Genomic DNA, 17,413 nt, shown 5'->3' with positions numbered 1-17,413 from the left:
CTACGCCGCCGAAGACTGCCAGTAAAAAAGAGGAAAATCTGTAATGTGAAACTGAGGAGCACCAAGAACTGAATTTCCCACTCATTCCAGAGTTTCTTGATGTTCTGCATCCTGTACTTGATTCCCTAGGCGCCTTTAATTACCACTGTTGATTGCAGTTATGTACATATAAGTATGGTGTGGTGTAAGAAATAAAAAGTACATATTAAAACTGATGTCTTTTGTAGATGCTCAGTATAAATAGTAGAAACTCAAGACAAATGGATAAAGTTATATTAAACATCGACTATAAACATTAAAGTTTAGAGTGCTAAACTATATGGTTGGCCCGGGGCAGCAACGGCCTGATTGGAGGAACAGTACCAACATCGCCAACAATGAAGGCATACGGTTGTCCCACATCTCCAAGCTGCTTGTGCGCCATGAGCAACCAAGCAAAGGTGATGAGCTCCCCTCCTGTGCTTAGCGACGTCGCATGCACTGCTGCTCGCGACTAACGAGCAGCTTCGTCCAGACGCTCATTAACTCCTCCAGCGTTTCTCTGCATGCTGGAGGTTCGGATGATAAACCCAAGCGTCGCAGAAGATCTCTGGCTCTCCACAATTTGGTGAAACGGTCCCATGTGTGCCAATCTTCTTGAGCGATCTTGTCAAGAAACAATTTTATGGTAGGTCCGGTGGTGCCACTGACAGGCAGCATTTCAGGTCGTGTTACCACAAGGTAGAGCATGTAGTTGGACAGATTGCGGCATGCAGTTACCAAGTGACTGATATCATCTATGAAAGTGTGCTGTAAGTATACCTCCGTGAATATGTGAAAGCACACAATGCCATAACCTAGACTGGCTCCAAAGTCGGGCAGCAGATATTTGAGGAAGGGGCCTATGTTAGGCCATTCGGCATCCACTAGACTGATCGGGTGATCTCTGTGTGATCTATACACTGTCTGTATGATAGACTCCTTTGTCGTCTTGTCCACCTTGACATGTTCAGTATCCAACAGCTTGCTCAGCCACAGCAATGGCTTTTTTCCTTCATTGGCTCCGACTAGGATTGCCGTCATCCTCGCCACCCTCTTCACTAGCTTGGACAGCCTCGACTTCTCGCAACCCACATAGCTCAGAAAGTTGTACTGCCCCATGGAATTTGACCATAGCGTCCTCCCCTCAGACTGCCTGATACAGCTGGAGAGGAGGGATGTGCATACATGAGCGAGCCCACAGCACCTTCGAGCCTTCAACCATGACCAAGTCCGGACTGGTCTCGGTTGGGAACTAGCTCTACTCCTGGTTTCCCAATTGGGACTAGCAATCCGGGACTAAAGGTGTTGTTCTTTAGTCCCGGTTTGCCACAACCGGGACTAAAGATCCTCCTAGCTTTAAAAAAAATAATGTCTTCCACCGCTGCGCCCCGTGAGATTCGAACCCAAGACCTCATGCACTGCCTCGCGCGTAGCCTACCACCCCACCTACACAACACATCTAACAATGGATGTGATGCTTTCCTTTTGAACTAACCCATCGGGGGACCTTTAGTCCAGGTTGATGTTACTAATCGGGACTAAAGGGTCTACCTTAGGCTGGAGGACTTTTAGTCCCGGTTGGTGGCTCCAACCGGGAGTAAAGGTCCACCTTTAGTCCCGGTTGAGCGCAGTAGCCGTTGGGCAGGGACCTTTAGTCTCGGTTGGAGACACCAACCGGGACTAAAGGCCTCTCTAGTCCCGGAGGCAAAGAATGCCGAGGCTAATGCCAAATTGGGACATCGTTCTAAAGTCTGTTCTCTAGTAGCGTCCATGGCGACATCACTAACAAAAATACTGCACAAGCTTCCAGGAAAAAGGCTCCGGAAAATAACAAGTATGTGATTGCAAGATCGGCCCTGCTGTATCCATGATGGTCGCTTACAAGGAAGAGCACAAAAGCGACTACCATAGAAATTTGAGACAAGCTTCGAAGTACGATGCCACCTTTTGTACGAATCACCTGAGCCTTGGTGAAGAGATCATCGTACATTAGGTCAAGTTCAACCTCCAATAACTTGGGCATGTGGGCCTTGCGAATTCTAGATGATGTTAGTACACTCCTTTGGTAATCTTCCATTTGGTGCAAGGTGTGTCGTGCAAAGAGTTCTCGTACACCTGGAGCTGATTGCAAAGCAAAAGAAACAATGCCAAGATAATCAACATCATCAGCCTGCTCTAGTCTTGGAACCACTTCCACATTTTCAGTGATATGAGAGACATCATCTTCATTAGTATTGGAGCCACTCGTGTTTTTGTTTTTCTGAAGAGCACCACCCATGTTTCTTAGGTTCCCATACATTAAGGCCATTGTCCTTTCCCCATACTTGATGATTCCAGTAACAGAGACAAAAATACCTGAAGCTGTAAGTTGATGACTGTATTGATCAATGGACTTCCAAAATACATAGATGGCAAGGGTAACTTGAACAATCAAATTCAGCAAATGTCTCAACCATAAAAAGTTGTCCTCAATGGCAAAAGCGGTGATTGTGTCTTGTCCACCAAGATGTATGAGAAGGAAAGGTGCCCAAAAGAAAGCTAATTGGTGGACCCCTCTTAAAGTGTCACTTCCAGTAGTTGTATCCTCATGTCTTGAAAGAAAGCCAAGGGCATAAACTGCTACCAAGTCTGCACCTAGGTAAGCTATCCAAATTATGAAAGTAAGTAACATGTTGGTGCTACGCCGCCGAAGACTGCCAGTAAAAAAGAGGAAAATCTGTAATGTGAAACTGAGGAGCACCAAGAACTGAATTTCCCACTCATTCCAGAGTTTCTTGATGTTCTGCATCGTGTACTTGATTCCCTAGGCGCCTTTAATTACCACTGTTGATTGCAGTTATGTACATATAAGTATGGTGTGGTGTAAGAAATAAAAAGTACATATTAAAACTGATGTCTTTTGTAGACGCTCAGTATAAATAGTAGAAACTCAAGACAAATGGATAAATAACAGTTAAATTAAACATCGACTATAAACATTAAAGTTTAGAGTGCTAAAGTTCTATACGTTTTATTTAATTTAGGAACTATTAATTGATGAAAAGAGTATAGTAGATATTTATTCTGAATTTTATAGCTGAGCATCTCCAGCATCTCTCCAATAATGTATCCTTAATATATGTATTGGGGTAGCCAAATATATATATTTTTTGTGAATATTAAGGGAGTTGCTATGGCAGTAACCAAATATATCTTTCCAAATACTAATATGAAAGGTGGGTCCCATAGGTGTGTAAGAAAAAATATAGCTGAGAAGTGAAAGTTTAGGTGGGCCACATGCTACACTAGGGGAGATGCAACCCCCCCCCCCCCCCCCCCCCCCCCCCCTCCCCTCCTCTTTATTTAAGGGGAGATGAGGTAAATATTTTTGGTCACAAAAAAAGGATAGGTATTGGGGAATTGTTGGAGCAAAAAAAACATGAGTATCCCTAATATAATAGTTTTATGGGGATCGGACGAGGTATTGGGGACTGTTGGTGATGCTTTTAACAGATAGCTAATTAATTTGTGTAGTTTCCTATTTGTACACATTCCTAACTTCATAATTAAAGTCATTGTAGATAGTTATAAAGTTATCACATCCAACACATGAATTTACAACTATACTGAGGTCAATCGTTGAATCTTGATGCCTGCCAGGCAACAAATCTGGCCACTAGACACTCAAAATTGAGAGCCTGGATTGCTGACTGGTGAGACAACGTTGCCTGGGTAAGGTAATAAACAAAATAACCCCATACTGATTCTATTAGATTATAAGACATATTATAATAGAAAAGACACATCTGCCCTGACTTCATTTGGTAATCAATTTAATTTTTTCACGTATAGACGTTAAGTAAAGGACCATTTTATTTGATATAAATGGCAAGCAACAATATAATACATACCAAATTTGTGTGGCTATTTGCTAGCCTGTTCGGGAGGCCGTATCGTATCGTGGATTATTTACTGCTGGCTGGTTTGGTGTGAGAGAAAAACACTGTTCCCGGCTGGAAATTTACGATCGTTTACGAGCAAGCGAACAGGCTGAAAGCCCTTTTGTCCAAAAACAAAATCCCTTACATTGGGTATAATTATTTAATGGAGTATTCGATTCACCCCTTGAACTAGTCACTTAATTTCAAAGCCCCTTGGAACTTCAATATAGAACGACATACACACCTGAACATTTAAAACCAGATACAATACCCTCCTTAACCATTTCAAAGTGGTTTCTTGGATGATTTCGCTAACGTGACAGTGGAGCCCACCTATCACTCGGTCTCTCCCTTCTCTTATATATAAAATGGCATAGCTTTTTCATATGAATATAAACTTTATGTTAGCTACGTAGAGCTTGACACGGTAGTTGATAAATATTTTTATTTAATATATTTTAAAGGCTCAAATATTCATTTTTAGTTACCAGATTTTAAAATTGTAAAATTGATTCTTTCAAATGGACTTAGAAGTTGACATAGTCTATACTAAAGTTATAGTCCCAGTAAGATGTACACCTTTATAATTGATAATGTTTTTATCTGAGATTGTTTAGAGGTTCAAATATTTGTTTTAAGTTCTCTAATTTTGAAATTCAATCATTTTAGATTTTTCAAACAACCTTTGATGTTGACATGGTCTACACGAAAGTTGTAGGTTTGAACATTATCTATAACTTTGTTGTTGATTAATTTTTTTATTTGAGGCCATTTAGAGGCCCAAATTTTTATCATTTGAAAAATTCAAAGAAATTAAATTTCAAAATTTAAGAAATTAACTCCATACAACCTCAAATAAAAATATTATCAACTACAAAGTTGTGGCACATATTGAGAGCTACAACTTTGGTGTAGACCGTGTCACATTTGAAAAATTAAAAAGAAATGAATTTCAAAATTAGAGAACTTAAAACAAATATTTTGGCCACTAAACGATCTCAAATAAAAAAAGTTATGGACTATAATTAAGATCCTATTGGCAACTACAATTTTGATATGGACTATGTCAGCATCTAAGGTGATTTGAGAAATTCAAAATTTTGAACGTTAAAATTTGGTACTTAAAATGAATATTTAAGCCTTTAAAATATATTAAATAAAAATTTATCAACGTGTAGATCGTGTCAAACTCTATAACTTTAACATAAAGTTTGTATTCATATATATGACCATAAAAAAGTTATCCTTTTTATATAAGATAAAGAGAAATCAAATGATAGGTGAGCTATAACACCATTGGTGTTACGAGCTTGCTTAGCACCGAGATTTAGGTATGAGAGGATTAGCCAAACAAGTTTTTGGGTTTTAGAAATTTATAACGCACGGGAAATGATAAGCGAATCCTATGTGACTCACTTTTGTAGACTCAAATAAATATCCAAGTTAACTTACTTGGTGCGTAAAAGTGCTAATGAAAATCCTAACGAGAAAAATGGGATAAGTCGTTTTAATTGTTTGGCACAAAAAATAATTTCTATAAACAAAAATAAAATATAACTTGTATTTAGTACTTAAATAAAAATTCAAGTATAAGTTTAGTAGATGGAAATACAAGTTTAACTTTTGGAAAATAAATATTGTTAACTAGTGTTCTTGAGAGCTCCAATTCAAGCGCGTCGCGCCAAGCCCTCCCTGGTCTCATCACCTGTGCGCACGTGCTCATACTACAGCTATCGGTCAAAGCCGCCGTCTTAATCCACTCGAGCTCACTCATGTGTCTCTCCATGACATGACCACAGCGGGAGCACCGCACGCTCCGCCTCTCGATTCACTTGGCTCGGAGCTTCGCAGTTCAATTCCTTGCACCAGCAAGTGGCCTAGGGAGTTGACTAGCCAGGCAACCCCTATCGAGGCTTTGTCGCGCCTCGGTGTGGACGAATTTAGTGTTTCCGCGGTCGCCGGTCATCACGCCTCTGAAACAGAGCATGACTTGGGGGTAAGGCCCTACCCCTCGGTAGGGGTTCAACTAGTTGTTCCTATGAGCTCACCTTGGTCCCCTCGTGTTGTTGCTCATCTTTGTTGGACCAGGAACGACACGAGTGAGGACCTGACGTGTCGGTGTCAACCTTGGAGCACCGCCGATATCACTGCACGCAGTGGCCAGGCCACCTCGGCACTCCTGTGCCTCAACCGCCACCGCAGCGCAAATCCCGATGAGCTACTGGTGCTTACCTGCTATCTCTACCACCCCGATAGTACCTTAGGCTGCTGGAACAGTCACGTCGCCGCACGGTTCTATCCGTCGTCGAGGCTAGGCTTCGGTAGTACACTGTTAAGCTCCCTACCGCTGCCCATCCTTATGTGTTTGGCCATAGAGCCCGGTCGACCCCTCTGTCTCACCAGAGTGCCGCTGGGTTGCCCCGCGTATCCGCCGTATGCCGTCGGTGAGCCGCGCCATCGCGCGCATGCGTCCAGTGGCATGCCGTTGCAGAGATGAGTTTTTATAGAGTGTTAGATGTGAGGCGTGTCTCTTCCGCAATAGTGCGCATAGTGTCACGTAATAAATTGATAGATCATGGTGTTTTCTGCAAAATAGCTAGTGAGCGCGAGGGATCCCGCCTTGGGCCGCTTGCTAGGCCGACATGCTGCGCACGCCCGCATCCCGCATTGGGCCAAGGTGGGCTGCTGGGCCGAATTAGTTGCCACCAGCCCTTTTTTCTAAAGCATTTCCTAATTTAGTTTCTTAGCAAACTTGTAAATTCAATATAAATTTATGTAGTTGGCAAAAAATTGTGAAACTAATTTTGTTAGGTTTCTAAAATCATGATCTATCTGCTAGTATATTTTGTTTACATAGTTTTTATAATATATTCAGGAGTTATATAATTAATTTGAGATGCTTAATATTGTTAAGATATAAACTTGTACGAATTTTTGTGATAAATTGGTGATAGTGTTGGCTCTAAAACTTTCACAGTAAATTTCTAACATTATTAGGTGCTCACTGTAATTTTTATAGCACCATAATAATTAATTTGCTAAGGTAGCTAAATGAACCCTAGTTCAAAAATATATGTTTAATCAATAAAATACCGAAACACCATGGGATTTTAGAACTAAAATATTTTTTTGAAAATAAAGCCTTACCTGATGATGTGAATACATAGCCTAGCATGTTAGTTATTAGAGCTATCTCGTTAGCTTGCGAGGCGTAATTATATTTCTAAGAGTTTTGGTTACCATTACTTATTTACGTCTCTGCGTTATATCCACGTATATCATAATAGGAACAACGATGGATCATGGAGATGATCAGTGTAGTGGAAAGGATGGTGCCTTGATGATCGTATCACCATGATGGAATACTAAGTTTTGGTTATATCTTACCCAGGCAAGCTTCGGTGCATAACCCCTTATTTTTTATAATCACTATTTATATATGTTATATGCATTTACATTACAGGAATTTTATGGAAACCACCTGGATAGATGTAACTATCCTATGAGTCCTACTAGTACAGGTTCGAGTAACTGCTATGTTTAGGCTTTCGATAGCATGAGTAACCTGCCGTTACTCACAATAGATGATTATTATTACTCTCATAATAAAATGATGAAAACAAAAGGGAGACAGGGCAGGGATATGATATGGGTATTGGTGGGTGTAACAGGTTCTGTCTCATGGCCAACGGGGCTTAGCTTGGTTACACTGTTTTCCCTATTTGTGTCGATTGAGGACCGTCCGTTGCTGTAGATGGTAGTCATGTCACAGACTTATTATCCTGAGCACATACTTGCTTATGGGACCAGGAAGGCTCGTTACACTCTTGTCGTGGGTTCTGACTCTTTTCGGACCGACTGATTGGAGGCGAAGAAAGGTGGAGGTCTAAGCATCATGCTGAGACCGGGTCTCAAGTGTGGGGGCTTGGAGTCCAAGTTTGGATGGGGACCTAGACCCCTCGACAGGAGTGGAATGGGTTGGTTTTGTTTGTGCCTAGGGTATAAATGGGGCGTGTATTTCGGGGTACCCATCTAGGATACATTGATTCGCGAATCGCCATTTTTGTGAGACGGTACGACTTGGCTATGGTCTTGCACCGTAGTAAGAAATGAAACTTGAAAGGTGATAAAATGGTTCTGATTGCTTATCACCTGCTTAAAAGTAGCATAGGTGCTTATATAGAATGGTTAGTTAATGAACTAATAATGACTGCTAATAAAGGTGAATATAAGGACACACCTTTAGTAATGCTTCCACCGATGCAATAACCCACAAGCCAAATAAGCCTTGCATATCCTTGGAGTCTTTTATTTTCCTCCTGTCGGGTAAGTCTTGCTGAGTACAATCGAGTACTCAGGGTTTTATTCCCCCCGTTGCAGGTGATCAGAGGATACTTAGAGCTGACTCTTATGTGTGGAAACCTCCTGGTGGGCTCAGAGAGGATTCCTTCAAGCTACAACCGTTGTATTTATTTATAACCCTCACTTAAGGTTTTTATAAGAAAAGATGTAAAATCTGCTAGCATCTCTTGTATATAAATGTCCACTACGTTAATGCTCCACCATATCATTAAATTAATCTTTGCTTCCTCTATAACTCTAATAACATTGTTATATTCCACTGTTATAATCAATTGAGGTAGTATTTTATTACTGTAATAAAGTGATATAAGAAATGGCTAAAGATGTTGTAAGCTTTACACTCTCATTTATAATCCTGATGGAAAAATATGGATTTTCGAGTTCTCCCTTGGGGTGTGCTCGACGGAACAACATGATTTAGTGCACTCTCTTGGGTACTTAGTGTCTAATGGAAGATAAGTACTCTTGGGAGGGCATTAAATTAGGTGGTTCTACCACAGGTGGTATCAAAAGCATAAATGAGGAAATAAAGCTTCAAAACCCTTTTCTAAACTAAAATTTGATAACCTATTTTTGTAAAAAGTTAGGGCATTTAACTACGAAATATATAAGTAGCCCTATTGTTATGGTTAAGTATTCAGAATAGGTTTAACTAGGCTTTCTCCGGTAGACTAACTCTCGCATAGTGTACAATCTTTAAGTCAGGCACACTAGTAATGCCTTAGTCATTGTATTTCTGGTAGATGCGCCCTTCATAGATGTCACACGAGTCGTATTGTGTAGTACTGACAGGTTCTTGTTCGGGAATTACTACTAAATTGTGGCTTCGTGCTTCGTGTTCGCCTATGGTTCACGCCTACCATGACCCCACGTTTCTCTGTACTCTTTTCTATGCTCTTGTCGGACCCTTGCCCTGCAACCGTACTAGTCATTAATGGCCTCAGACAATGCTCTCCTAGAACGTGTGAAAAATTCGATCGATTCATTTGTAGTGGCCCTGCACAGGAACCGAAGGTGGACTGTGCCAGTACCACTGACCGCTCTGCCATTACAAAAGGACCTAGCCATTGGTACCACCCCTCGGGGCACTCCAGCTCACCTAGCCCTTCCTCTTGAGCAAGCTTTTCACTCAATCCTCCTTTGCAACCACCCATCAGGATGGCAGGAGCCTGGGTTAGCAGTTACTGCCTAAACACTAAGGGTTTTCCTAAAATCTTGTATGCCACCCTACAAAAACCCGGAGTCAAAGATCATCCCAAGTATGAGGGCCGTGAGTATGAAAAGCATAGCACTGAGCGGTGTGAAGTTACCGTCTATATTGGGAAGAGTGAGGAGTTCCCTGACATCACTGAAGCCTAGAATGTGACCGCAATCGGGTTTCGCTTCGTCGATACCTATGAAGTTGTGGCCCGCAAAGCCTTGCGCACCTTTGCTAGATCTATAAAGAGCCCATTGCTGGTACCCCCATGAGGTTCTTTCCACCTTTGGAAAAGAATCGACGGGTATGGAGGGCTTGCATAGAGGCTTTGCAAGGGTGGGATGCGCAAGAAGACAGCCCAACCGTGGTGCACTTGACCACGTACCTACTCATTCTGGATGAGTAGTATGACCGGCAAGCCTTGGAGCTGAGGAAGTGCCTTCGGCGAGCCGAGGAAGCCGAGATCTTCTCCAGGATCCTCTAGGTGCAGCTTGTTGAAGCGCATGCTAGTGTGGCAGCCGCAGAGAATTGGGAGGTGGCCATGTTGGAAGCCCTTAAGGAGGCTGAAGATCAGCATGCCCATTAGTTGGGAGAGGCCTACCTTGTCACTAGGGCCAAGAGTAGGATGCAGACTGCTAAAAGGCAAGATCCCTTCATCTTGGAGGGAATCCCTATCCACCCGCCGGAAATAAGGAGAACTGGTGTTGCAGTACCGCCAGCACCCCCACCTTCGGAAGTGTTAGAAGTAGAGTCCTTGCTTCCCCTCAGTCAACCACTGCCAAGAGAGGAGGTAGATCTATAGCCAGGGCGGTAAAAGAATCAGCCAAGCCTAGGAATGAAGATGTGTTGTCCGACAAAGTAGATTAGTTTCCTTGAGAAGATGGACCAGTAGTTAGTGGTGTCTTTCAACGCTGTCCTCCAGTATTGTAATCTTTCCGTTGTATTTCATCCGTAGTTGTTGAGATCATCTGGTCATAGGGAAGGTGAAGATGTGTCGACAATGGGAGAGTGAGTGCCTGTATATTGTACTGGCATAAGGACGTTTGGAATGTGCATTTTATTTATTTCATTGTGTTTATTGCGTCCATCTACCCTTAGGTCTCGTTAGACGTGCTTAGGGTTTTCAAGGATGACGTTAAGTGAGTTACAAGAGAAGTTACTTTTTAGGTGCGAGCAGACCAGCCATGATTGGATAATAGAGGGCACTGTATCAACTAATTGTGGATATCACAACAGAACATTTGAACCTCTTTAAATTAAATCCATTGTGGAATTTGAATTTCTTGTCCTTTGTTGCAAAAGGAACCCTTGTTGTCTGAATCTTCCCTTGCAATACTCCTCTGATTCTGTGGTCTATGACCCCACCGCCTTCATTGCGTGTAAGTTGGTAATAGTTGTCTGGTTAATAGCTTATGGTGCCGCGACAAAACCGAGGGCCCCTGTGGAAAAGCTGCCACATGGTGACGCTGCTCGACACGTGCTAGTATCGAGGTTGTTGACCAAGTACCTTTGCCAAGTTATACCGCCGTACCGCTCTTGATACAAAATATTCTTCTTGGAAATATTCGAGTGTTCGAACGAAAAATCCACAATGGGTTGACAAAATAGTGTTCCCTCAAAGTAAACAAGAGAATGTGGTTTTGGAGGAAGCATGTATGTTGCGATCTCAGGTTGGCGCATATTGTGGACAAGGAAGGGAAGGAAAAGAAGAGTAACAAGGAAAAGTTAGCCTCATGTAGTAGGGAGTGATTGGAAAAGCCTGAGTGGACGTTATGTCTCAAGCCCTGTGTCCAGCATGACGACGTTACACATGCCAATCACTATTGCCGCGTGCCCTGCTGACATCGTCAATGTTAGGGTCAACTAGTACCCTGTTCTAGCGTAACCACGGCATTATGCCACATCCACCGTACTCGTGCACTGTGCGCTTCCCCTTTTCTCGGCATCCTGTCAGCTCTCGATCCTCGCCCTCGTTCCTGTACCGGACCCCCCCTCCTGTTTTTCTCTTTTGGGGACATGGCCGCTCGCACGCCTCCTCGTCGAGCGAACCCCCTCTCCTCTACTTTTATCTTCCTCCACTCAAGCTCGTGTAGGGAGCGCACCATGGCCAACGCTCTTCCCACCTCCGTCCACCAAGCTATAAGATGCCACCATGTATGCCTCTCCTTCATCTCCATCCCCTCGAATCTGAGGCAGAGCTACGAGATCTAGCCGTCGCTCGTAGAACTAGGATCGCCAGTCAGAGGTGATTGCGTAATCCAAGAAGAAGAAGGTATCTGCTTCTCGTTGAAGAAGTTCAAGTCCACCTTTGGTTAGTTTGGTCTTAGGGTTCACGATGTTTGAGTTCTCAGTCTCCTCTTTCTGGATCTGTTGGACATACGCCATGTTTTGGATAATCATTTTCTTGTTATTTCTCCATTGTCCTCCCCTCAGTTAGCCTGATACAGCTGGAGAGGAGGGATGTGCATACATGAGCGAGCCCACAGCACCTTCGAGCCTTCAACCATGACCAAGTCCATGGCGACTTCACTAACAAAAATACTGCACAAGCTTCTAGGAAAAAGGCTGCGGAAAATAACAAGTATGTGATTGCAAGATCGGCCTAGCTGTATCAATGATGGTCGCTTACAAGGAAGAGCACAAAAGCGACTACCATAGAAATTTGAGACAAGCTTCGAAGTACGATGCCACCTTTTGTACGAATCACCTGAGCCTTGGTGAAGAGATCATCGTACATTAGGTCAAGTTCAACCTCCAATAACTTGGGCATGTGGGCCTTGTGAATTCTAGATGATGTTAGTACACTCCTTTGGTAATCTTCCATTTGGTGCAAGGTGTGTCCTGAAAGAGTTCTTGGACACCTAGAGTTGCTTGCAAAGCAAAAGAAACAATGCCAAGATAATCAACATCATCAGCCTGCTCTAGTCTTGGAACCACTTACACATTTTTAGTGATATGAGAGCCATCATCTTCATTAGTATTGGAGCCACTCGTGTTTTTGTTTTTGTGAAGAGCACCACCCATGTTTCTTAGGTTCCCATACATTACGGCCATTGTCCTTTCCCCATACTTGATGATTCCAGTAACAGAGACAAAAATACCTGAAGCTGTAAGTCAATGACTGTATTGATCAATGGACTTCCAAAATACATAGATGGCAAGGGTAACTTGTGTTAGGTTTCGATTTAGGCATGTTCATCAGATCGGGATACATAGTAGTAGAATAGGTGTTCAGGATCACAGAGAGACAGAGAGAAAGGGGGTGATAGGTTGCAAACCATCAAATGCCGTAGTTGTGGAAGCTCCGGCTGGGATTTCATTGACGGACGCCATCTACGCGCCGGCAACGACGTTCAGTGGAGAGGGAGTCGGTGCTGTGGCGTCCTCGGCGGCGGCGTGTGCGTCGGGGTGGCGTTGCCGGCGTCGGTGGTGCTTCCCGTCGCTGGCAGCGCCCCTCTCAATATTTGGTCTAGGGATAGGATATCGGTGGGGTGATTGGTGGCACGGTGAACCTCGTACTGCGAGCCCTGGCCCCCACCTTTCCTTTATAGCGCTGTGTGATGGGGGCCCACCAACCATGTAGGGTTGGGCGCCCCCGATCAGGGCACGAGGACAAGGCCCAGTTAGGCCGTTGGGCCTAACTGGTGGGAGATCAATCCTAACATTCTCCCCCTTGATCTCTCATCTATTCTTCGTTCTTTAATTTCATACTCAAAACTTTCAATTCATATTTTTCTTGCTTCCATCCTATTTCATCACAAATTAGTGCATAGAACTGTCCCATCGTCACAGCAATTAGTGCCGTTGGACTAACAGCCACAATACACTTCTCCATTTTGAAATGTAAACTTTCTTTGGACCCTTCGTATGTTCGGGAATCATAGGCTTTCCCTTAAACCCATGCCGGCTACATGTTCTCTGAACACGTTGGGTGGTAAGCCCTTTGTGAGTGGATCCGCGAGCATTTTCTCTGTGCTTATATGCTCAAGATTTATTATATGATCCCGAACTTTATCTTTCACAACATAGTACTTTATGTCAATGTGTTTGGCAGCACCACTTGACCTATTGTTGTGAGCATACTGTACCGCTGGATTGTTATCACAATACAATCTCAGTGGTTCATTTATATCATCAATCACTTTCAATCCGGGTATGAATTTCTTTAGCCAATTCACCTGCCCCGTTGCCTCATAGCATGCTACAAACTCGGTATACATTGTCGAGGATGTAGTCACGGTTTGTTTGGAGCTTTTCCACGATATAGCCCCTCCTACGAGAGTAAATACATATCCTGACGTGGATTTTCTTTCATCTCCCGCATAATCAGAATCTGAATACCCCTCTATCTGCAGGGAATCAGATCTTCTATACGTAAGCATGAGGCCTTTCATACCCTGCAAATAACGCAGGACTTTCTTCACTAATTTCCAATGTTTAATTCCTGGATTCTTTTGATATCTGCCAAGTAACCCGGTAACAAAAGCTAAGTCAGGGCGTGTACACACTTGAGCATATTGTAAACTTCCAACAGCTAAAGCATACGGTACCGCTTTCATTCGGTCAATTTCATATTGATTCTTGGGACATTGATGTTCCCCAAATCTATCGCCCTTGACTATAGGAGCAGGTGAAGGACTGCACGCATGCATACTAAATTTCTTCAGGACCTTTTCTATGTATGCCTTTTGCGATAATCCTAGAACCCCTTTTCTCCTGTCTCGGTGAATCTCTATTCCCAAAATGAACGAGGCCTCACCGAGATCTTTCATATCAAAGTTTGAGGACAAGAATTTCTTCGTTTCCATTAGTAGATTGATATCACTACTAGCAAGCAAGATATCATCCACATACAAAATTAGGAATATGTACTTTCCATTCCTGAACTTTGCATAAACGCAATTGTCCTCAACATTTTCTTCAAACCCAAAACCTTTTATCGTTCTATCAAACTTCAAATACCACTGTCTTGAAGCTTGTTTCAATCCGTAGATTGATTTCTTCAGGCGGCATCCCATATTTTCCTTTCCTTTTACGACAAAACCTTTCGGTTGTGCCATATAAACATTTTCTTCCAAATCCCCATTTAGGAAAGCCGTCTTTACATCCATTTGATGTAACTCCAAATCATAGTGGGCTACAAGTGCCATTATAATTCTGAAGGAATCTTTACATGAGACTGGAGAAAACGTCTCATTGTAATCAATCCCTTCTCTTTGCGTGAAGCCTTTCGCCACAAGTCGCGCTTTAAATCTTTCTATATTCCCTTGGGAGTCATATTTCGTTTTGTAGACCTATTTACAGCCTACTGTTTTGGCTCCTTTAGGGATATTTTCTAAGTCCCAAACTTTATTGGTACTCATTGATTTCAATTCATCTTCCATGGCCTTAAGCCACTTTGATGAGTGGTCGCTTCTCATAGCTTCTTCAAATGAGGTGGGATCATCCCCCATCTGACATTCTTCTGTTTCATAAACTTCATAGTCATCAGTAATAGCTGATCTTCTTATTCTTTGAGACCTTCTAGGTGCCTCCGGCACTTGTTCCACATTTGGCTGTTGTTGTTCTTCCTCATGTGCAACATTTGGTTCTATTGGTTCTTCAAGGATAGGTTCCTCAAGGACAGGTTCCTCATGTTCATTTATTGTCACCACGGGAGAACTTGCAACAGGTGTTGGCACTATAGTGTCCTGCACTGTCGGTGCAACAGCAGCAGGTAGCGTGAAGAATGGTTCTTCAACCATCGGAGTGGGTACATGTACCCGCTTCTCCTGTAGGCTGATTTCTCGTGCTACCATGCTCCCCCTGATCATGTTATCCTCCAAGAACATAGCGTGTCTTGTTTCTACAATCTTCGTATGTCTGTCAGGACAATAGAAATGATATCCTTTCGATCTTTCTGGATAGCCAATAAAATGGCAGCTGACTGTCTTAGAGTCTAACTTTCCTATGTTTGGGTTAAACACTTTTGCCTCAGCTGGACAGCCCCACACACGCAAATGGTCGAGTGAGGGTTCCCTTCCTGTCCATAATTCATACGGTGTTTTAGGCACCGATTTACTTGGTACTCGATTAAGTATGTGAATGGCGGTTTTCAATGCCTCCATCCATAAACTAATTGGTAATGTGGAGTAACTCATCATGCTTCTTACCATATCCATTAAGGTACGGTTACGTCTTTCAGCCACTCTATTCTGCTGAGGCTCCCCCGGTGTGGAGTACTGAGCAACTATGCCATTTTCCTGTAGGAACCTTGCGAATGGTCCAGGAATTTTGCCATATGGGGTATGTTGCCCATAGTACTCTCCACCTCGGTCTGATCGTACTATCTTGATTTTCTTATTGTGCTGATTTTCAACTTTAGCTTTAAATATTTTGAATTTATCCAATGCTTCCGATCTTTCTTTAATTGGATAAATATTGCCATAACGAGAGTAGTCGTCTGTGAATGTTATAAACGAGTCATAACCATCCACACTTTTCACAGGAAAAGGACCACATATATCTGTGTGGATTATTTCTAAAATTCCTGTGCTTCGTTTGGCATCTTTCTTAATTTTCTTGACATACTTTCCTTTGATGCAATCAATACATTGTTCTAAATCTCAAAACTCTAAGTGCGGGAGAATTGATTCCTTAACCAATCGATCCATTCTCCCCCTTGAAATATGGCCCAAGCGACAATGCCATAATTTCAAAGAGACAGTATCAATTCTCTTCCGCTTCTTAGTTACATCCATAGATGGGGAATCATTCACATTCTCATCGCATACATTGTTCGCATTCTCAGCAAGAGATAATAAATAAAGCTTATCTTGTCGGAAGGCAAGACCAACACATTTATTATTAACCAGTATCTTATACTTGCCATCACCAAAATGGCAATCAATTCCATCATCATCAAGTTTTGAAACACTTATCAAATTTCTACGCAAAGAGGGAACATAAAGTACTTCTTTAAGTCTAAGTACAAAACCATTATTCAATTCTAAAGAAAAATCTCCAATGGCTTCAACATTGGCTTGCAGTCCATTTGCAACTTTAATCGTTCTTTCTCCTCTTTGCAAGGTTCTCGTCCCACTTAACCCCTGTAAAGAATTTGCAACATGAGTAGTTGCTCCTGAATCAACCCACCAAGTGGATTTATCATGACATAAATACAGGGATTCATCTACAAATGTAATAAATTCATCATCTTTCTTTAGCAGAGATTTCAGGAAGTCTAGATAATCCCTCTTGTAGTGTCCCTTCTTGAAGCAGTGCTTGCACTTATCTTTTTTAGCTCCACCATACTGCTGATTCTCAGAATCCTGGGGTTTCTTTCCCTATGAACTGGAGGAAGAGGTCTTATCCCACTTAGGTTTCCCTTGTGGTTTAGAATTCTTGCCATTAAAGTTCTTTCTTTTGTTGTCCTTCACAAAATGAGCAGATTCACCTTGTGAGGATTTTATCCTCTCCTCTTCTTGAGCACACATTGAGATGAGTCTTTCTATGCCCCATCTTTCAGGCTACATATTATAGTTCACAATGAAGGTGTCATATTCTTTTGGCAAAGAAGCAAAAATCAAATGAATCAGGAAATCCTCCTCCTTCAAATTCATTTCTTTTAGCTTGGATGCCGTAGTGTTCATCTTCAAAATGTGCTCTCTTATGCTACCACCAGTGAATTTCTTATTCACAAGCTTCTTAATCAGTGAACTTGCTGTGGCCTTGGTAGACCCAGTAAACTGACTCTTGATTTTCTCAAGATATTCTTTGGCAGTAGCACATTCAGGGATTGAGCCCCTTATCTGTTCTTCTATGGTGGCTTTGGCTACCAACAGGCACTTGCGGTTGGAGAGAGTCCATTGCCTATGTTCAAGGTCATATTTCATTCTTATTTCAGCATGATCACGCTTTCGAGAAGCGAAAT

At 42.5% G+C, this 17,413-nt stretch overlaps 1 protein-coding gene across 1 annotated transcript in view; it reads right to left on the bottom strand.

Annotated features, from left to right (window-relative positions):
• Positions 1 to 310: 310 nt before the first annotated feature.
• Positions 311 to 17,413, bottom strand: part of LOC136543496 (uncharacterized) — a 34,864-nt gene continuing 17,761 nt past the window's right edge. Inside the window, exons 3-6 of the mRNA XM_066535926.1 lie at positions 2,266 to 2,844; positions 1,788 to 2,211; positions 570 to 1,183; positions 311 to 483 (exon numbers count right to left, since the gene is read on the bottom strand). Coding sequence (XP_066392023.1) covers positions 311 to 483; positions 570 to 1,183; positions 1,788 to 2,211; positions 2,266 to 2,809 — 1,755 coding nt within the window. The 5' untranslated portion in view covers positions 2,810 to 2,844. The remainder of the gene's footprint in view (positions 484 to 569; positions 1,184 to 1,787; positions 2,212 to 2,265; positions 2,845 to 17,413) is intronic.

Source organism: Miscanthus floridulus, chromosome 3, assembly GCF_019320115.1.
Source record: "Miscanthus floridulus cultivar M001 chromosome 3, ASM1932011v1, whole genome shotgun sequence".
NCBI classification, from domain to species: Eukaryota; Viridiplantae; Streptophyta; class Magnoliopsida; order Poales; family Poaceae; genus Miscanthus; species Miscanthus floridulus.
Note: the sequence above shows the minus strand (reverse complement) of the source record. Positions and strands in the feature narration are given on the sequence as shown.